At 42.1% G+C, this 22,881-nt stretch overlaps 1 protein-coding gene across 1 annotated transcript in view; it reads left to right on the top strand.

The window, feature by feature from the left end:
• Window positions 1–22,881, top strand: part of pms1 (PMS1 homolog 1, mismatch repair system component) — a 169,385-nt gene that overhangs the window by 127,405 nt on the left and 19,099 nt on the right. Inside the window, exons 10-11 of the mRNA XM_084310426.1 lie at window positions 7,465–7,956; window positions 8,162–8,292. Coding sequence (XP_084166552.1) covers window positions 7,465–7,956; window positions 8,162–8,292 — 623 coding nt within the window. The remainder of the gene's footprint in view (window positions 1–7,464; window positions 7,957–8,161; window positions 8,293–22,881) is intronic.

The following is a 22,881-nucleotide window of genomic DNA, read 5'->3' as shown; positions in this document are numbered from 1 at the left end:
TATGCCACATCATCACATCATGCATGGCTACGACGAGAGAAAGAGAGCCATTGGATTGAAGAGAATTAAGACTGAACAAGGACAATACAGAACGGTGTTTCCATCTAGTACTGAGGCTATGAGGAAAGAGATCACGTTGCAGTGTCGTTTCTTATGACTAACGGATGTACTAACAGGGGTTGATACAAACACAACGCAGAACAGAGAGAGTCACGAAGGAGATGATGAGATGAGATTGGCTGATTACCGAAAATCTAACACTGCCTACATGCTTGTCAGACAGATGTACATAGATGTCGGTGGATATCTTGAAAAGTGTTGTTTTGGCCTATATTCACCTGAAGTGTGCCTTTTATGAAGGATTGGACTGGGGAAAAGTAATACAGCTGTTTTAATGTTAAAATATGAATTATAAAATGTTCATATTTTATACAGTTTCATAACATAATGAGATAGCATGTCTATTAGTAAACACACTCAATGGATACATGCAGTTCTTTTCAACTTGGACAGTTTTTACTTTTATTTCAATCTGACTTCATACCGATACATTTTAACCAGAATGTCCAATTGCGAATTGGACCATGAATGAACAAGCTGTGTTTCTCTGTGTGCTCGAGTTGGCTGCTGCTATCCCAGGTGCAGTAGACAGAGAATGTTACCAAAACACTAAATATGTCATTTCAGAGTTATAATAAAAGAAAAGAGAGATATTTGGATTCTTTTGAGCAGTTTTTACGTTATTTTTTTTTTATGTTGCCCAGTCGCCCCATTGGTTAGCATTGCAGCCCGGAGAGCTGCAGCCAACTCGAGTGCCCAGAAAAACAACTCGCTCATTTGTTAAGAATCTCTACAAATCTATTGTCGGAATCGATAGGCATGATGCCAGATAATAGAATTAAAATCAAATCAAATAAAATAAATTATGTTAACGTCTTCTTTAACACTTTGGCGACCAGAGTCCCGCGGCGATTTATAGTCCAGACGACCAGGGTTTGTCAACAAACCGATGTACTTTCTAACAGCTATATATACTTTATAGTATTGCTATCTGTCCATTCTCATTGTCACTTGAGTGCATAAACCGTGCCTTCATAATGGCTTAAAGAGAATAAAAATCCATCGGTTGGTTGTCATTTTATACCGCCGTGAATATAAGGTTTATCGCAGTTTTCGCCTCGTCTTTTTTCTGGGGAGCTAGATATGAGGCTAAAGGCTAGTCACGTTATATCAAACGCCATTTCTGTTGTATATATACGAATGAAATAAAACAAACTGCGTAGCATCCGGACTATTACCGAGCATCTATGGATGAAATGGGGGCGGCGGGGGATGCCGATCAGTATTATTGATTAGCAATACAGTGTGCGTTTAAGTAGCCATTTTCACTGATCAATCGCTTGCGTGTTACAACAATGTCCAATCCAGCTGTAATTTGGGGGAATAGTATCCTACCGTCAGCCCATGTGATCGCCGGCAGCATTTCGTCATTAGTCATCGGAATCTGGTAGATCGATATGTCCATTGGCTGATCATAAATCCCATTATTCCAGGCTGAAATCTGCGTTCGGTAACGTGATCAAAGATGGAGTATGTTCGGCTGGGATCGAGGCTCATATGAAATGCCCCAGACAGTAAATTAAAAAAAAATTCCCATTCGGCCTCAATGATACTGCAGTGGAGCGATGGCGCCCCTAAGAGGATCTGGCCGGTATTGCATGTCGCCGATTTAAATCTGGTGGGTAAATCTGCAGAGCCGATCGGGGACCTTGTTCCGTTTATTAATATGGAATAAAACAATAACAACTTGCCACGAGTTAACTCGTGGCTCTGGTCCTCAACGGGTGGAATCGAAACACGAGTTAACTCGTGCTTGGGCGGCAAAGTGTTAAACAAGTCAAGAAGAAACATCACAATAAATCAAGAACAAAACAAAAACACCATGAAGTCCAAAAAATCTTAAATAAATAAAATAAATGAATGCAACACTCCCAGACATACCCCACGCGAAGGTAAGGAAAATTTCACTAAAACCTAGCAATAGGAAAACATGCACCACAGGCAATGTGGAGGAGAGAACCCTTAGAAGGGCCGTTCAAGTGGGGGATCTCCCTTCTTAGATGTCGGTGATAGTAGTGTTGCAATAAAACAGGTGAGTTGGTAAGCATGCACATATATATGTAATGAAACACAGATAAGTGCATGCAATAGCAACTGAACATTTTGAAAGATTGAAAATAGAGCTGATGGCGGAATAATATGGTCTAGGTTGAAAAGAACCATACTTGTTGTGAAGGATCAGATTAAACCGAATATATATATTTATTTATGGATATATATTTAATAGTATTTGTATATCGTTTGATATCCCTTGTATATTCCTTGTACATATACACTGAATATCCCTTTATTCTACTACAGCCCATAATAGTTCATTCTCTTATTGGACAAAAGGACCAGGCGCCAGGGACAAGCCCCTGGCGTTCAAGTTCAAAGGTACCGACGAGACATGCCTTTACTAGCCTCAGCTCCGCGCAGGAATACGGCTACCGAAAGCAGAGCGGCACTACTTGTCCACTGTGCATATAAATATGGCGCAAGAAATGTAGAATTCCTCTTAGTCCTTTACCCTTCTACCCAACTAAGTAACAAGACGTGAAGCCTCACCCCACGATACCGCGTGCGGTGTAGTACGGCCTGTTTGGCCTTAGAATAGCAGTGAGACCTTGTGCGAATTAATAGCTGAATTGCCAGAGTTTGGCACCGTATTTCTATTAAGTAATAATAGTCTATTATGTATGGTGCATCGTTCGGTTAGAGTTCTAAAGTGAGCAGCACCCCCATCGTTTCCTCGCGTTATCTAGAGTCTTAACCAGGCTGGGCAGACCACGCGTGGTGCTTTCATCCGAGGAGTTCTGGGCGAGGACGAGTGGACCTGCACATTGGATTACCTACCCCGACGACTGCTGAGCCCTATACGGCATGGAATATCTATTTGCTTTGGTGCTTTGATTTGTGGAGCGGATAATCGCCAACACCGGTGAGTGTTGGATTTACCCCGAGAGGAGCCAAGGTGAGACGGCGCTCAGACCAGACTGAGGTCGCCTCGCTTCTTCTTCGTTGTGGACCGACAGCGACAGCTACAGCTATCGTCTACAAGAGAGCCCAAGTGTATTCATCTGTGGATCAAGGTTCCACGGGCACTGTTTTCTGTACCTGAATTCTCCCTGGAAATCGTTGACCAGACGGGATACAGCCGACGGCTCTCCTACCCCCCCTACTGGCTTACAACCGGCGGGACCCCTTCAGTATATTATCCAGCTATAATCATTAAGTGACCATCGCTATAGTCCCCTAGGAGCCAGGTTGTATACTTGCTTCCTGTGTAACCAGAGATTGGACATTCAGTGTTGATTTGCATACGAGTACTCATTTGCCTTACAAGAGCATTCAATTCAAATCATAAATGTAATAAGTAATTATTATATGTACCCTTTGCTATATATTAAATATTTGACTATTACCTTTGTGTGGACCTGATTTCATATGTGGGAAAGTGTTCATCATACTTAGATATCGTGTACTGTATGGCCAGTAATTAAAGTACATAAAGCGGTAGTGGTTTAATGATACCATACTTATCAATACAGTCAGGGAATTGTACCCCTCAGTTATAATACTCATTATTTTTATTTATTTTTTGATCTTTTTCCCCCTCCTTTTTCCTCAGATTTTTCTCCCATCCCAATGTTAGTCGTTATGCCAATTCCCAATCCCCTTCCTGGTCGCTGCGCACTTACCCCCCACAGTCGGTCTGGGAGAGTGGAGGCTATCACGAGTATCACGTGCTTCCTCCGACACACGTCTAGCCAATCAACCGCTTCTTTTCACCTGGCAGCGTGGACTCTCACTGAGAGGGTGTAACGTGTGGAAGGATCTCACTACCCCCCTTAGATCCTATCCACGCTGAGCAGGCGCCCCGACCGAACTGTAGGAGTCGCTGTTTACAACATTTCATATGTACTGTATGCCTTAGCAAAGAGTTACAACTGGTTTACAATACTGTCCAGGCACTCCAGTGTGAATGTGTGGCTCTGTAATGCCTGCATCATTCTCCTAGTACAAGATGCGCTATATTTAGACCCAAGTGTTAAAAGTGTTTCTAGAATGATAGGACAAAGCAAGAGAGCATAGTGCAATATTCTGGACATGCGTGCCTCTCTAAGTTTTTCACTATATAATTGCATGAATCGTATCAAAGCGGCCTGTAAGTAAATCTTGTCACGCAGTCATTAGCGACTTCTAACAGCATCCAGATGCACATGCGCATGCAGTAAAACAAGCCAGGAACGGTGTTATCTTGTGATCTACATCAGCTGAGCCTCTCTCTGCTAGCATCATGGAATAAGACCATTACACTGCGCTGAAAGCACTTCAACCCAATTATCTTACATTACTGCCTACCAATTTAAAGTAATTGTAAGGATGGAAAATGTGTATCAGCAGTACGCAGGCCTTATATAAGGTATGGACGAGCGTATGGAAAAAGACATCTGTTTAGAATCCCGCCTTGCCTTACTGCTGTCTTAAACATGAAATAAGAAGCGGCAAATATTTGGCTCCTTTCAGCGCCAATGTTAAGTGGCAGAGCACTTCTAGGAATTATACTTACATGAGTTCACATAACGCAGGTCAGTTGAATGATTGGGTGCTGTAGTGTAAGCCTTAATGCTTAACATATGAAGATCTAGGGGAGAACAATTCAGCAAATTCCCCTCCTGCCCACAAAAGTATCTAGTAGGTCTGATGCTGCAGCAGTAAGCAAGTAAGTTTGCAACACATTTGCCCAAACCAAGGCATTTGATTTGGGCATGTAACTGATATTACAAAGTTTTAATCTGACTAAATGATGGTGACTAAATTATCCTGTTTTTAATTCAACTGATTGATAATCCTTTCTTCATTATCATTTTATAGCATTGTGCTAGCACTCAGTTCAGATCTGGTATTGGTGTTGTTACTCCTTCAGATAGATAGATGATTTATAGGGACAACTGTAATCTACATGGCTTTAACTATCACTTCCAGAATTATCAGCACCCTTGTTAATGGTATCTAGGCACATCTATGGACATCAGGGAATGTATTCCCAGTGTCAGAAATATTGTGTCTGTTACTATGCTTGAGTAAATTGTATTGAACCAAAGGAGAATATAAATTATTATAAATCTTTAAATTTTTTACAGTGAATAACACCATGCTAACATTGACCAGACATGAACATCAATCTCCTCTTTCCACTGGCATGAGTTAAATCTGGATTTAGTACCACCATGCACCCGATATAGGGCCGCAAAGACAGTGAATCAGATAAAAGTAAAGAAACAAACAACACGTTCAGTTGTTCGACCCATGAGATATAATCACGAAAATAACGTCAGAATATTTTGCAAAGAATATTTTCAACAGCTTTGAGAGAGGCTGGTGTGAGCTGGGTAGTGTAGTTTTATGAAATGTCGATCGAAAGACTCCTCTCTCTTAGGACTACAACGCTTTCATGGCATATTTATGAACTCATATTTAGAACACTTAAAATCATTGGTAAACAAACGTAGTGCTGAAAATATACACTTTGACTGCTGTTTTGATAGGGTTAGGGTCTTTACTCTTGGCTACATTTGGAAAAATAAACGCAACATTAATTAATACGGACTGTATTGATCTATTTATGATGTGATATTAATTTTGGCCCTGTACCGGGCCTGTCGGGCTTAAAGGGGAGATGAAGCAGTGAACAATGTAATCCTAGTTTGTTTGTTGTGTACCTTGTGTAAGACAGGGTCCTATAATAAAATGTGAAATCCTGCTTATTTGTCTGAAAAATCAAATATAATGTCCCTGTTTTCGCCATGGGCGCGGCCATTTTGTTGCTGACGTCATGGGGCTGGTTTGGTGTATACACTGCTGGTTAGCTGCCTATAGTGAATGGGTCAGTCAGTAAATAAAATGTTGCCTACAAAACAACGGGACCGCGGTGGTTCTTTTTGTATTGCTCCTGGCTGTTCAAACTAATTTTACCGTGTGAAAGAGAGGAAAGTTGGTTAATTTCCACAAACTACCAGTGCAAAAAACAGTGTTGTTGGCACGTTGGCTCAGGCTGGCTGCACTCAGGCGGCGCGACCAGCCTGTTGGACAGGGAAGGAGGATCTGCAGCGAACACTTCATTGCCTCGGATTATGTTGTTGGGGGTGGGAGGTTTGTCCAGAAGACCACTAATCAGCTGAAGCCGGACGCGGTTCCCTCGGTCTTCGACAGACAGACCGGCCCAGGCAGTTCAGCGTCGCGGAGCATTCAGCCTGCTGGCTACCTAGCTCCACTTCAACCAGCCGAGCGTCGGGAGCTCCAGCAGCTTGTCGATGTGCTAATAGCCTGGAGCTAGCTACCGTTAGCTTGCCGAGGCTCCAGCACACCGACAAGCTGCTGGAGCCAGCTACTGTTAGCTTGCCGAGGCTATTAGCACACCGACAAGCTGCTGGAGCCAGCTACCGTTAGCTTGCCGAGGCTATTAGCACACCGACAAGCTGCTGGAGCTAGCTACCGTTAGCTTGCCGAGGCTATTAGCACACCGACAAGCTGCTGGAGCCAGCTACCGTTAGCTTGCCGAGGCTATTAGCACACCGACAAGCTGCTGGAGCCAGCTACCGTTAGCTTGCCGAGGCTATTAGCACACCGACAAGCTGCTGGAGCCAGCTACCGTTAGCTTGCCGAGGCTATTAGCTAGCCAGCAGGCTGAATGCTCCGCTCGGCTGGTTGAAGTGGAGCTAGGTAGCCAGCAGGCTGAATGCTCCGCGACGCTGAACTGCCTGGGCCGGTCTGTCTGTCGAAGACCGAGGGAACCGCGTCCGGCTTCAGCTGATTAGTGGTCTTCTGGACAAACCTCCCACCCCCAACAACATAATCCGAGGCAAAGTGTTCGCTGCAGATCCTCCTTCCCTGTCCAACAGGCTGGTCGCGCCGCCTGAGTGCAGCCAGCCTGAGCCAACGTGCCAACAACACTGTTTTTTTCACTGGTAGTTTGTGGAAATTAACCAACTTTCCTCTCTTTCACACGGTAAAATTAGCTTGAACAGCCAGGAGCAATACAAAAAGAACCACCGCGGTCCCGTTGTTTTGTAGGCAACATTTTATTTACTGACTGACCCATTCACTATAGGCAGCTAACCAGCAGTGTATACACCAAACCAGCCCCATGACGTCAGCAACAAAATGGCCGCGCCCATAATGATAAATGCTTCAAAAATGCACATAACAAATCGTTTTTTCTTAGAAACTGCTTATTTTTATAACGTGATTTTTTCTGTGGCTTATCTAAATACTAATGTGATGCTATGAATATGTATTTATCGCTATGCTTCATCTCCACTTTAAGGGGTTAATGGCTGCATTGATTTCTGCTGCATGCAGGTATGAAGAGAAGGCAAAAAATCACCTGGAGCGCCATGACTTTCGCACTCAGTTGGCCTCCGCTGGAGTCGTGAGAGAGCCCAGGAGAGAGCCCGGGCGGCAGCCGAGTCTGGGCTCCCCGCAGAGCCGTCCCCAGGGCCAGAAGCGCAAGGCCCCACTCTCCAACCAGCAGCTGCTGGACCAGCTCTTCTCCGCACAGCCCCAGAAGAAGAGGAGCCTGGGACCCAAGACCTCACAGCCCCTCCCCTTCAGCGTGGCGGCCCTTCGGCTGCGGCTCGACCGCCTCCTCTCAGTCCAGAGCGGGCCGGCACCACGGGGCCTCCGGCTCGTAAAGCAGCTGGCCTCTCAGAGTGCCTGGGTCGTTTTATGTGGTCGAAAGCTCATGTTGTTAAATCCATTTCGGGTGGAGGAGGCCTTGCTGTTTAAAAGACTTCTAGAGAATAATATACTTCCAGCAGTGAGTCTGCAGAACCCTATACAGTTAACAGATGGGTAACATATCACTCACTTCTCACCTACCAGCAAAAATGCCAGTCTTGACAGCTTTGTTCCCAGCTTACAACTTCAGACTCTTTAACATGTGTATACAATTTTTAGATGATTTCTTGGACTCAAGTAAATACTAATTTGCTTTTTAAGCTCTACTAGCTCTACTCTATACGGTGTGTTAATCATCATCTTGTGTGTTTTTTTATAGTATTCTAGGAGGGGCAGAATATACTGAGGCTATGTGCCATATGAAGAGGGGAAGTCCCGAACTGAATGGATGGGCCTTCCTCACTGATGCCCGTCTGGTGGCAAATGGCTTTAAAATCAGTATTGGTTCAGGTAAGAAGAACCTGTGAAATGAAACCTCCTTCCTGCTACCTTTTGTATTATTTTACCTTACCATACCTACCTAGAGTATTCATCTGCCGTTCTTTTTTGTTGTTGTGATGAACATTTATTTTTCCTTCACATGAAACAAGACAAAACAATACAGTAATAATAATAATAATAACAAGACTTCACAGCACAATAACAGCAATAATAATAACAATAATGACAATAAATAGAAATAATAAAAACAGAATATAAAATCAAATTATATTGCCACAGACTAGGGCTGACCCCGATTAGTCGACTAATCGATCAAAAGGATCCGTAGTCGACTGCCAACTTCTTAGTCGAATGCAAATATATATATACCGGTATATATATATATTTTTGTATGTGGATTTGAGTAGGAGTGTATAGAAATCTGAAACAAAACCCCTTGTGGTTGTTCTGTCTCCCATGAGTTTAAAAAAGGGGTGTGGATTAGTGCACTGCAACCCTGCCCAAGCCCGACGGGGCCCTATCCGACGAGTTCGGGCTGGGTAGGGCTTTGTTTTTAAATAAATAATTCGGGCTCGGCCGGGCAGCGCCCTCTTTTAAAAAAAATAATAAAAAAGAATTCCGCGCTCGCTATACTCATATAACTAGGGTTATAGGATAACCTTAAGTTTCTGTTTCACTTCTGCGCCAGCTGTCATCACAGATCAGAGAGTCAGAGACTCGTGTCTCTCTGAGTCGTGATGGATAAGTTAACAGATATGGAATTAGGGAAAGGGAGAGCTTTTGAAAGTTCCCAATTTGTTCTTGGATGTAGCAGCTGGTTGGTGAAGTTTTGTTAACGTTATTCAACACCAGACGTCTTTGTTGCTGACGTCAACAGCATGGTGGGTGAGTTCTGATTTATTTTATATTATAATTGGCTGCGGTCGAGTTTTTTCTGTATACTTTTGTGTCATGATGATGACATTAATGTTTTAGTCTGTGTCTGCCAGTACCTCTGTATACTCGCGTCATAGGATTCGGTAGCATCCTAGCAGTGATTTTGGACTGATTGTGACGAGGCACCGTGTCAGTCTAATGCGAGCGCTGGGAAATAGAGGCATTTGCGAAACAGGCTATAGAATGCTTGTTAGTTTTCAGCGTGATATGTGTTATTTAGGTAGACCTATTGGACATTTTCCTTTTTGTTTATTTATTAAGTTAATATATAAAGTGTTTCGAATATTTAAAACAAAAAAATTATTTAATATTTGGCTATATAATTAATGCTTCTTTAGTTTTCACTATCTGTTATTTAGGTAGACCTATTGAACATTTTAGTTTTTGTTTATTTATTAAGTTCATATAAAACGTGTTTAGAATATTTAAAACTAATACAAATAAAAAATGTATTTTAAGTCTAATATTATAATTTTTTTTGGTTTTCACTCGGGCTAGGGTTTAACATTTTATTTACAGGCTTATTTTCGGGCAGGGCCTGAAGTTCACGGGCTCGGGCTGGGCACAGGCTTCATTTCAAGGCCCTTGGAGACCACTAGTGTGGATGCAGCAGTTGAGCCCACGGAACCCCATGCACCTTGAGCGCCGCCCTTAGCTGTAAATAAAAGTAAAAGGATGCGCCGGGAAGGTCATGAAAATCTCTTAGGTCTTGAAACGTGTGAAGACCAGTTTTATCATAAACATCCCCCAGAGTGTGGACTCCTTTCCTTTCCCACTGAGGGTTGTTAATGGGTTTATGTAGAGCCATATGAAATCCGCGATCACGGAATCGCGGACGGAATCGCGGAATTGAGCAATAAAAATGGAATCAACTGTAAAAAATAATTAAAATTAAAATAAAAATAAATATAATTTTTTTTTTTTTTTTTTAATGTTGTGGGACTTGTACAGCACTTTGTTCAACTTTGTCAGTGCTGTAAAGTTTAAACCTTTTTAAATCTTAGACAAACAAAACACTTTGCTTTCATGAAATATTGTAAGCCATCATTTGAGGCTTTATAAAAGCAGCACAATGAACACAAATCTGTCAGTGCCGAGTCCAACCTCATCTTAAATAACAAACAGCATTGCTTGTTGTAGTTAACAAAGAGAGGCAGAGTTGATTTTGCAAAAAAATATATATATATCATTTATATTTTTATATTTTTTAATAATCAAATTTTATTTTCATATTCGAATCCCATGCCCATCGAACGAAGCTTCGAAGCTTCGAAGTATTTAAGACAGCCCTATTAAATGGACTGTTATATCTTATTAAATTGTGGACATTTATTCATTCCCACTTATTAGACACTATTTCTGATGGTAAAATGAGCGTACAAAGCAAAATACAGAATTCTGAAATATTAAAACGGAAAAAACTGAATTTGGGAAAAAATAAAATGGAATTTGGAAAAAAATAAAACGGATTTCATATGGCTCTAGGTTTATGCCCATGAAATATTGGAGAGTCGAGGTGCCATGGGCACTTGATAGTACAAGACCTCTGTGTGTTACGCCATGTTTGAATCACATGGGACATGATAGGACCAAATTGTAATTGACATTTTGTAATCGGGGTGTTGGAATATATTATATCTTGTAATCTTTGTGGATAGACTGCTGCTTCCTCTAAGGCAGTGATTCCCAACCTGGGGTCCGTGGACCCCCTGGGGGTCCGCCAGGGGGCGCAGGGGGTCCGCCAGACCACAGATGATTTGAGGTCTTTTTTTTAACTTTTTTTTTTTTGATTTTTTTTTTATCATCAGAAGCATGAATAGTCTCTCCACTACAATAAAAAATAAAGATAAATAAATAAACATCTAGACATGATTTTTGAACGTTAACAGTAGGCTACCGGGTAGCCGCTAAAACGCGAATCAGTTGACTGTATCACTTTCTGTAGCTAGCCTAGCACGCTAGTTAACTTTCTCGGCTCGTCTGCAGTCAGCCGCCAGAGGCGAAAATGTGTGACAAACGAAAAGGAGATGACGGCAGCTCATCTGCAAAAAAAGTTAGGACCTACAGCAATCGCGAAAATTACATCACCATGGGCTTCACTGAGGGACCAGACAAACGACCTGAGTGTGTGATTTGTGGAGAAAAGTTGGCAAACTCGAGCCTGAAGCCCAGCAAGCTGAAGAGATATCAGGCGTCTAAGCACCCAGAAACCGTTGGGAAGGATCCAGACTTTTTTCGGAGGAAAGAACAGTCTCTCAAGGCGAACAAGCCTGTTGATGTTAGAGTAGCGTGGAGCAGGGGTGGCAGTGATTTACAGAAGGCTACCGAAGCCTCCTTTGAGTGTTCGCTTTTAATTGCAAAAGCAAAGAAACCGCACAATATTGGCGAGCAGCTCATCAAACCAGCCTGCATCAAAATGGTTTAGAAACTGTGCGGCCCACAGGTGGCGGATAAACTAAAATCAGTACCACTCTCGAACAATGTAGTGAAAGACCGAATTGATAAGATGTCAAGTGATTGCGAGCAGCAGCTGTCAGAAAAGCTTAGAAAGGGTCCATTTGCCATACAACTTGATGAAACTACAACTGTCGCAGACGAGGCTGTGCTCATCGTTTATGTGCAATATATTGAAAATGAGGATCTGAAGCAGGACATTCTCATGTCAGTCAACCTTACTACCACCACTCGAGGTGAGGATATTTTTACTGCAGTGGATTCTTACTTCATTCAACATAAATGCAAACCGTTCACCATTAGGGCCTGATTTGAGAGGATGAATACAGGATTTGAATATTGGCCAACATTTTTAAATACATATGGTGCAAGATTAGATTTGTTGATTGAAGGCACAAGTCAAAGAAGCATAGTGGGTCTAATTATGATGCATATGCCTGTGTATAAGCAGTTTGTTATTTAAAATGACAAAAAAAAGGTATTAAACCCAGCTAGGACAGATTCTCTCTGCTACTGATTGGAATTGAAAAAAAAAAAAAAGTATTTTATGGTATCTTATTAGGAGGGGGTCCGCGAATTTCATCGGAGATGTTTGGGGGTCCCTGGGGGGAAAAAGGTTGGGAACCACTGCTCTAAGGCACGCGATGACACAGACATTTCAGGATCAAACCAGTTTATCAGGGGTCTCAGTGAGAAGGAAAAAATAAATATCATAAAATCAGGGATTGCTAGACCCCCGTCCTGTTTCCTACGTTGAGTGGTGGTTCTTTTGATTTGCGGTCGCTTGTTGTCCCAAATTAACTTAGATATTGTAGCTTGTATCGTGCGCCAATAGTCGATTCGGGGGGGGGGTAAGGGGAGCATTGAGCTAACAAAGTTTATTCTGGGTAGTACGTTCATTTTTATTAGGCTTGTGAGTTTGGGAGGCTCGACCATCTATTGAGATCCTGAAGTATTTTGTTGTATGTGCCTGTATAATTGTGTTTAACAGTCTGATTTAGGGTGGGAAAAATCTCGATGCCGAGGTATTTAAAATGTTCAACTATGGGGATGTCCATCTGTAGGTCCACAGCTCTGGCCAATTCATTAAGGTGTAGACAAGCAGATTTGGGCCAATTGATTTTGAAACCTGATAGTTCACCAAATTCGTCAATTATCCTAAGTAAGTTTGTGGCAGATTGGGAGGGGTCCTGCATAAAAATCAGTAAGTCGTCCGCATAAAGAGCTATTTTGTGTGGGGTATCTTTGATTGTTATTATAGGGACAATTTCTTCCGTTTGTCTTATAAATTGAGCTAATGGTTCTAGGGAGAGTGTGAAAAAGTCCGGGACTCAAAGGACAACCCTGCCTAGAAGACCTAGAGACTGGGAAGAGAGGGGAGCAGATTTTGCCAGTCATTATCATTGCTATCAGTGCTGTAAAGCACTTTAATCATATCGATAAATGTCTTACCCAGTCCCATAGCCTCCAGTACCGTCCATAGATATGACCATTCCAGTCTATCGAAGGCCTTCATGGCATCCAAAGATAGGACTTCTTAAGTAGTAGAGAAATAAGAGCCATATTTACATCCCTCGAGAATCCCCCTTGTTTAAAAAGTCTTACATTTTTTTTTATCAACAATTAAGGCCTTAATTTGTCTTAAAATGTCTTAAATCCATCTTTCAGAGGTGTTAAAAATGCCATAGACAGGAAAGATAAAATGCCATGTCATCTTATGTTTCATTATGAAATCGGGGGGAAAACGGGTAACGGGAGATAAAGTCGGACTTTTTATTTACCGTTTTGTAGCATCACGCAGACCGGAATGGAGCGGAACCAACAGAGGTCCTTATGTTTGCCGGGAACTATTTCAGCAACAGAGTCTATAAGATAAGATAAGATAAGATATTCCTTTATTAATCCCCTTGGGGAAATTCCAGTGACACACACATACAGCTCATTGTCTCATTAATAACAACATATCACAATCATTACATTTTTACAGTAACAACGGCACAACATAAATTCACACAGACATGTACATTTGTTGACACATCATCTACAGAATGCCTGAGACGCCATATGCGATAGTCGGCTGCAACAACAACAAAGTGTCTGAAACAAAGTGTCGTCGCGCCAGGTGGCGGGAGGGAGGGCGGAAAAGATTGTCCAGAGGGAGAGGGTATGGACTGGGGGATAGGACTTTGGTGATGAAACAGTCTTAGGCCCCCCCCTCCAGCATGCGTACTAGTCGGCTGCCGTCACCATCACGTGGGAGTGGCGCCGGGCGTACACGCGGGAGGGGGGATTGGGTAGGATTGGGGGTGGGGGAAGCCGCTCGCCACTCTTATCTCCCAGAGGGCCTTCGACTCCACAGCTCTCTGGTTCGACCTTGGTCCTGGAATTTGTTTTGGCTGACTGACTTGTTTTGGCACATTTATCCCAGCCACGTCACTTTAAATTTGATTTGAATAGAGTGAAATATAACTATTGATTTGAGTGGAGTGAGTTTTAACAACTCCGTTCAAATGACTGAATGCATTATTAGTCCAAGTGTCCAAGTGTCTTAATCAGTTCATTTTGGTAGGTCCTGTGCGCGGTAAACGGATCCAAAATCTTCTTATTGCAGTCCAAAAGCTTCGATAATCCAGAAATGACCACGTCTTCAAGTTGGTAGCCCGATTATGATGTCCCAATAGGCAGAGAGGGTTAGCCTTATTCTGCTTCTTGAAGAAAATATGCAATCCACTGATTAGATCCATTTAGAGTTGATTTAACGATAACGCTAACCTTACGTTTAGTTTTAGCATTTGCATTTGCACTCGTTATGGGAAAGTGCAAATTTAACGAGAACTGGCTCGACAACCCAGTGTTTGCATCATGGTTGGTCCCAGTCAAAGACCATTACGAGGCCGCTGCAAACTCTGCAAAAAAGATTTTAAACTGGGGACGATGGGAGTGAAAGCAGTCGAGTCGCACATCCTGAGCGCTAAGCATACCTCTATTAACAAAACTCGCCTGCAAACTAGTATTTTGCATTTCTTTTCGGCCCCTGCCTCCACCTCAGCTGCGCCATCTCAGGTAGGACTACCTGCAACCTATTAATACTATATCTATATCTTTTTTTTTATCGATTTTTTGTTCTCACTTTTTTCACGTATTTTTCTCCCATCCCAATTTCGTCGTTATGCCAATTCCCTTCCTGGTCGTTGCGCGCATTTCCCCCCCACTGTCGGCCTAGGGAGGGTGAAGACTATCACATGCCTCCTCCGATACATGTGGAGTCAGCCAGCCGCTTCTTTTCACCTGACAGCGAGGACTCTCACTGGGGGAGTGTAACGCGTGGGAGGATCACACTACCTCCCCAGATCCCTTCCCTGCTGAACAGGCGCCCCGACCGACCAGTAGGAGTCGCTGTTTACAACGACCAGGACACATACCCCACCGGCTTTCCACCCGCTAACACTGCCAATTGTGTTAGTAGGGACGACTGACCAAGCCGGAGGTACCGCCAGGGTGCGATCCACGGGGGAGCTGGGGCAGCCATGGCTCCCTTAGATCAGACATCAGCTCCCCTGAAAACATGATTTGTGAATCTTTGGGGGGTCTCTAAATTACTGAAAATAAATGCTACTTTTGCCATGCATTTCTCATTTTTCTGTAATTTTCTGTATCATCATCGTGTATAATAATAAACGTATGCTATTTTGGATGTATGATTAATGATTTGCGCACTAATTCACACACGTAATATGGCAACATGCATGCTATTCTTGCAATTACCATTCGGAGCGCGGCGGCGCTGCAGCCTGCACGCACGGCACAAATCAAACTTGACCCACGTTGTAACCTGTGGCTGTGACTTGTTGACAACATTTTGACAGGTAAATAAGGTCACTCAGGAATGGATAATGTCTAAACGAAAAATGCAACAAGTAAGCCTAACCAATTTTGGTTTCACGAAGACAGTGAAGCAGTCAATCGACTTGACAGAGCAGCAGGAGGCAGGATCATCTTCAGGCGACGCCGTTACAATTACACCTGCTGCTGGTGCTGCTCCGGTGGGGACTATTATATCTCTGACAAGACAACGCCCGGTGGAGTTAGTAAGTCAGGAGTCTGAGAGATAATCACGAGATACTGTAGACAGTGTTGGATGATGATCTATCATCTATCTAACTAAATGGATACTTTTTTTTATCATGGAATGTGCTGTGGAAGCCCAGACCGTCCAGACGGCCGGACCACAACATCAACAAGTGAGTTGTCCTGTTGACAGGATTCAAGAGGTTTATTTGTCACATACATACATACACAAGGCCTACCTACTACAGGCTACAGTAACGTCTGCGATCACAGTATCCATTCCTCCAACAGTCCGACTCCTCCCTGCGCTGCGCACCCCCCCACCCCCCTTTGGCTCACCCAAAGACCATGCTATGGTTCGCACACTGGGTACCGCTGACAGCTGGATTCGATCCCAGAGTCTGTGGTAGGCGATAGGGATGGGAATTGATACGATTTTATCGATACGATTCCATTATCGATTCTGCTTATCGATTCGATTCCCTTATCGATTCCTGATACATTTTTACTTTAAATAAATACATTGGAAATGCAACAGAACTAAGCTGGTTAGAATAACAACTGCACTGTTCTCCATAAAAATTGCATATTTGGATAAGTTTGACCATTTCTCAAAAACAGAAAATCATGTATTTTTTTTAAATACAGAAAAGGATCACCAAGTTACCATTTCTCAAAAAATATAAAAAAGAAGCAGGGAAGCTGGACCAGCACTCTCAGGTTCAAGAATTTAATAGCAGCCTGAAACAAACCTGAGAGTGCTGGTCCAGCTTCCCTGCTTCTTTTTTATATATCACTTAATGGGATTTCAGCACCCAGTGTCGGATTTTGAGAGCGCGGTCTATCTTGACATTCAAAAAATATAAATAAATACAGAAAATAAGCACTCGTTCACTCAGTGGACATTTCTAGCTCAATGCGAGGTCTGCTGCTGCTGGCTAATAATACGGTCAATAAGTGGGGAGATCTTTGACAAGGCAACACGCATGTCATCCTCAAGGCTCAACTTGGCCCTATATTTTGTTTTCAGAGCTGTCATGGATGAAAAGCCAGCTTCACACAGATATGTGGTGCTGAATGGTATCAACACCTTAACTGCTGCATCATGAGATACTTGGTACTCAGAACCACACTCTGAAACTAGCTCTCCAGGTGCATCAGATGAGATTTCAATGAGTTCTTCCAAGAGTTTGGATGGAGATGTGTCGGGAAGCTTTGTCTCAATGTTGTCTGTAAAGGCTTTTTTTATCCAGAGTAACTTGGTGATCCTTTTCTGTGTTTTATTAAATAATGATTTTCAGATTTTGAGAAATGGTCAAACTTATCCAAATATGGTATTTTCATGGAAACCAGTGCAGCTGCAACAGATAGCACTTTAGTGATAATTTTCTGTAATCCAAAAAAAAAAAAATATATATTATAATTTTTTTTATCTCAAGGCACCCCTGTTGAGAACCGCTGCTGTAAGGTATTGGCTTGTGTTGCTACACGGACATGTTTGTATGTTGCACAGTACTTCCTGGCTTACCAACTAGTAAACAACAGTCAACGTGATCATCACACGCTCTCCGTCTCTTATTAAATGTGAACTAAAGAGTACAAGGTTTACACAACAGCCCCACCCCCTTTGTTATTGTATTTGTACCTGTACTACCTGCTGTCAGCTGTTTATCTCTCTCTGTGAGCTTGATTAGCTAGCGTTAGCTCGCGTTAGCTAGCGCTAGCTCTGCGGCTAATCTTAGCTTACCCTGAATTAAATCAATGACTAGGTTCTAAAACATTGGAGTAGTTTTCACTGCACATAGAAGCAGCCAAACAGCGGGAGCATTTCGGGAGCATATGACCAAAACCCAGGCAATTTCCCAACGGGAACCGGTTTTCGATTCCCATCCCTAGTAGGCGAGTGCTTAGTCCACTGTGCTACCCAGCCGCACCTACTATATCTATATCTGTACATATCTCTTACTTACTCTTAGTTACGCTGCTGGCTAGTACGACTTACTACCATAGTGTCTTTATACCTGTATCACTGTACACATTCATTAATACTACTCTAATACAACTCTGTACATACATCTGATTAGCACTATTACTCAATAGTAGTACTAATGAATATATGCTATATACCCAGTTTAAATCACCTGTACATTGTATATTACTGTTGCACTTTACTGTTACAGTTGCACTGTGGTTGAATGCCAAACTTCTTTTCGTTGTACTGTACAACTGTACTAAGTGCTGTTTAATGACAATACATTTGAATCCAATCTAATCTGTTCTAATGGAGGAAGTGGCAGCAAAACCCCTGAGGAGAGAGACGTAGAAAGAGAGGGATGGCAGTCTGCCAGCGAGGTGACTTCTGACATGAGAGAGAGACAGAGAGAGACAGAAGAGAGAGTAGAGATAGAGAGGGACGGCAGTCTGCCAGCCAGGTGACTTCTGACGAGAGAGAGAGAGAGAGAGAGAGAGAGAGAGAGAGAGAGAGAGAGAGAGAGAGAGAGAGAGAGAGAGAGAGAGAGAGAGAGAGAGAGAGAGAGAGAGAGAGAGAGAGAGAGAGAGAGAGAGAGAGAGAGAGAGAGAGAGAGAGAGAGAGAGAGAGAGAGAGAGAGAGAGAGAGAGAGAGAGAGAGAGAGAGAGAGAGAGAGAGAGAGAGAGAGAGAGAGAGAGAGAGAGAGAGAGAGAGAGGTAATTAAGTAGGTAGTACTCCTTTAAAAAAGGTACATACATGCCAGGTTAAATCTCATCACATTGTAAATGTATATTTTTATGTTAAAAAACAGTTACTTCTTTCTTCTCCTTTTGAAATGACAACTTGTTAGAATGTCAATGACATCATTTAGCATATCAGTTTGGAATATCCAGGGTTTAAATGCTTATTTATTTGGTTTAAAATCAGAAATCTTGACTTCTTAGACAAGGTTACTGGTGTTGATATTGTTATTTTACAGGAGACTTGGTGTAAAGGAGACGTCCCTACTGGATGCCCTCCTAACTATAGAGAGATTATCGTCCCATCAACTAAACTAAATGGAGTCACCCAGGGCAGAGACTCAGGGGGGATGTTGGTATGGTATAAGTCACAACTAGCAGACTCTATAGAAATAAAGAAGAGAGGGAAATATCACATTTGGTTAAATTTTTTTATGTGCAATTTATATTCCCCCAAATGAGTCTCCATATTTCGACGAGGAGATTTTCTCCACCATAGAAGAAGAGACTAGTCATTTCCAGGCCCAGGGATCTGTGCTGATCATGGGAGATTTAAACTCTAGGACTGGTGAGCAGGTTGACTTCACTAGTACCGAAGGTGACAGTTATATCACTGGAGATCACCTCAATTTCCCTATCCTTACCAACAGGAAAATTATGATAAAAACACAAACAAGAGTGGAAGACAAGTGTTGCAGCTTTGTAGAGCGTTGGGTCTGTACATTACCAACGGAAGGTTGCGAGGGGATTCCTTTGGACGGTATACATATTGCTCAAGACTTGGTAGCAGCACCGTTGATTATGCTGATTGATTGATTGATTGAAAAGTGTATTAACAGATTGCAGAATGGGTACAGTACAGCTCAATACATACAATTGTTAAGGGGATGCAGACCAGAGAAAGACTTTCGTCTTGTTTACATCAGGGTCCCCCATTTTCAATTCATCATAACATATATGACATACATGACATACAGATAGACAGTACTGCTACATCTATACATTTATGACATATCAGATTTGCAAATACAGTACTGTTTGTGATACAAAAAGTGTCCAGAAAAAGAGTGTATATACATTTGACGTAGAAACTGTACATTGGAGGTGGGTGGGTGGGTGGGTGGGTGGGTGGGTGGGGGCTGTACATTGGAGGTGGTGGTGGTTAGGTAGGGGGGGGGGGACACTGTACACTGTACATTGGAATACTGACAAAGCCATACTTGGTAATTTACTGTACAACTGGGTTAGGACATTTGTAGGGGCCAGTTTCGAATTGCAGTCTCCCGTAGGTGTTCTTTGAGAGTGCTTTTGAAAGTGGGTAGTGATTCACATTCCTTTACAGCTTTGGGTAGGGCGTTCCACATTGATGTGGCATAATTGCGAAACGTGTTTAGTCCCTTGTTTGAGCCGAATCTGGGTTTAACATGATTTGTGGAGCTCCCTCTGGTGTTGTGATCGTGGTATTCACTGACCTTTGGGAAGTATTTTGACATGTACATGGGTACCTTGGTCGTGTAGTGTATCTTGTAGACCAGGCCTAAATCTGCTATAACAGATTTAGACCTAACCTCCTTGAGAGCCTTCACTGTAAAAGAACAAACACCTCTATCAGATCACTCTCAGATCACTTCGTATCTAAAAAGAGCAGACACAGGTAATATATGCTCTCAACCCTGTAATCTATACAACATAAAGATGAAATACAGATGGGCTCAAAACATCCTGGAGCAGTACCAGGATGCTATGGTCAGTGAGTCAACACAGTCTCTTCTAGACTCCTTCCTGGCCCAGATTTACCCTCAGAATAATGAAGGTGTAGAGTGGTGTCTGGTACACATCAACCACATATTTGATCATTTGGCCTCATCATCAAATTTTAAATGTAAAACAGAACAACCAAAGAAAACAAGCAAGGAAAGGTGGTTTGATTCAGACTGCAAATCCATTAGGAAGACACTAAGAAATATCTCCAACCAAAAACACAGGAATCTAGATAGTCAGGAACTCCGTCTTAGTTACTGTGAAACTCTAAAGCAATATAAATTAAAAACATACTGAGAACAAAAAAAGAACAATATATACAAAACCAGTTACAATTAATTGAAGAGTCTCTGGGGTCAAATAAATTCTGGGAAAAATGGAACTCATTTACCAAGAAACATAAAAATGAACAATCCATTCAAAATGGAGATACATGGAAAAACCACTTCGAAAATCTTTATAGAAGACCAACAAAGAATCAAGCCCAAGAACACATTTCTGAAAAATTTAAAAATCTTGAAAGCGCTATTAAGGATTATCAGAACCCACTGGACTACCCAATCAGTGAATTAGAATTGGAAGACAAATTAAAAGCTCTGCAGAACAAAAAAGCATGTGGGACTGATGGCATATTAAATGAGATGTTAAAACATACAAACAGAAAATGCAAATTGGCCATCTTAAAAATATTTAACTTGGTACTAAGTGTGGGATATTTCCCTGAAAGCTGGAGTGAAGGGCTGATCACTCCCATTTTCGAGAACGGAGACAAATATGATCCCAACAATTATAGATGCATCTGTGTTAGTAGTAATCTGGGGAAATTATTTGGCAGCATCCTAAATTCAAGAATTATAGATTTCCTCAATGAGCACAATGTCTTAAGCAAAAGTCAAATTGGATTCCTCCCAAATTATAGAACAGCTGACCACATTTTCACCCTACACACACTAATCGATAAATATGTAAATCAAAATAAAGGAAAAATTCACGCATGCTTTGTCGATTTCCAGAAAGCGTTTGACTCAGTCTGGCATGAGGGTTTACTTTTTAAATTAATAGAAAGTGGTATAGGGGGGAAGTCTTTTGATGTTATTAAATCCATATATGAAAATAACAAATTGGCTGGCAAAATTGGAGATAAACACACAGACTTCTTCCCACAAGGCAGAGGGGTGAAGCAAGGCTGCAACAGGGTTCCCACGGTACCTGGAAAACATGGAATACATTTTTCATTTTCCAGGTATGGAAAAGGCATGGAAACTGAGCAAAAGTGAACATTTACATGGAAATAGAAACAGTTGTCCTGGAAAATTGTATTGGATGATGTGCGGGAATCGAACCCTGGACCTTCTAGCTGTGAGGCGACAGTGTTAACCACTACACCACCGTGCAGCCTATATCCTCTGTAGTTCAAGTCCGCTGGTAAACGCCTCAAATTTCGGAACTATATAGATGGGAATAAAATTATCTAAAGGTGTCATTAATCATTAGTCTATCCTTAACACCCCCTGTTGGGTTCTGATTAAAGGAATATCTGAAAATGTATCGCTAGCACGGATTCTCATCGTGAGTAAGTGACTGGGTCTAGCCCTATGGAAGTAGTAATTTTGTCTCGTTCTGTCCATAAACATTTTCGGAACGCTGTCTAAAAATTGTTTATTTCCTTTTTAACGATTTTCTGCTGTGTATTAGTTTGTTCATTGTAGTTAGATTGTAGTGCAGTGTATAGGTCAGGGTACAAGGTTACCAATTTTTCAAGTTTAGATAACCGTGCTTTACGTAAGTTGGAAGTGAAAAGGGTGGTGTGGCTTCTGATAAAACCCTTCACTGAGTTCCATAATATTTTTAGGGTCCTTTACTGTGTTAACATTAAATCTCTCAAATTCTGTGAGTTTTCCTCTGAATTCGGTACAGACGTCTTCGTTATTTAGTAGTGATGAATTAAATCGACATCTGTGGGCCCTTGTGGTCAGTTTACCAAACGAAGCTGTGAAAGAGATACCTTTATGATCGGAGAGGGCCATGGGTAATAGAGAGACATCAAAGCTGTCGAATAGATTGGGAGAAGAGAATAAGTAGTCAATCTTGGAGAAAGTCTTATGTCTGGCAGAGAGACGGGAATAGTTCTTTAAGGTAGGGTTAACTAGGCGCCATAGGTCAGTTAGACTAGTACTGCGGGGCCAGGCCCGAAGGGCAGCGGAGGATTACTTTTGATCGTGTGTCTCTTGAGGTTCCAGATCTGTCAATTGTTGAGTCCCAACACGTATTAAAATCCCCCCCCCCCACAATAAAGGCGTAGTCATGGAGTTCCAACATTATCCTAGTGATTGTCTTATATATATATATCCTAGGATATATCGAAATTAGTGCGATTTTCCTGTTAGAGTATAAAACTTTTGCCATCGTTATCCTCCCCTCTGTATCAGCCCATACACCCAACACCTTGATATCTAAATTACGTCTTGTCACAATGGCGACACCTGTCATTTTGTTGCTCGTGGAGGAGGATATTACATGATGGAACCGGTTCGCTGGTCTTGCTACATCAGTCCCTATGAGGTGGGTCTCGTTAAGAAGAGCCAAGTCTATTATTTTCCTCTTCAGCAGACCCAGGACACTGGTGCGTTTTATGAGGAGTATTTAGCCCCCTGTGTTCCAGATTCGCCA

Source organism: Notolepis coatsorum (assembly GCF_963971535.1).
Source record: "Notolepis coatsorum genome assembly, chromosome: 3".
Taxonomy (NCBI): domain Eukaryota; kingdom Metazoa; phylum Chordata; class Actinopteri; order Aulopiformes; family Paralepididae; genus Notolepis; species Notolepis coatsorum.
The sequence above is the reverse complement of the archived record's forward strand: the minus strand, read 5'-3'. Positions and strand labels throughout refer to the sequence as shown.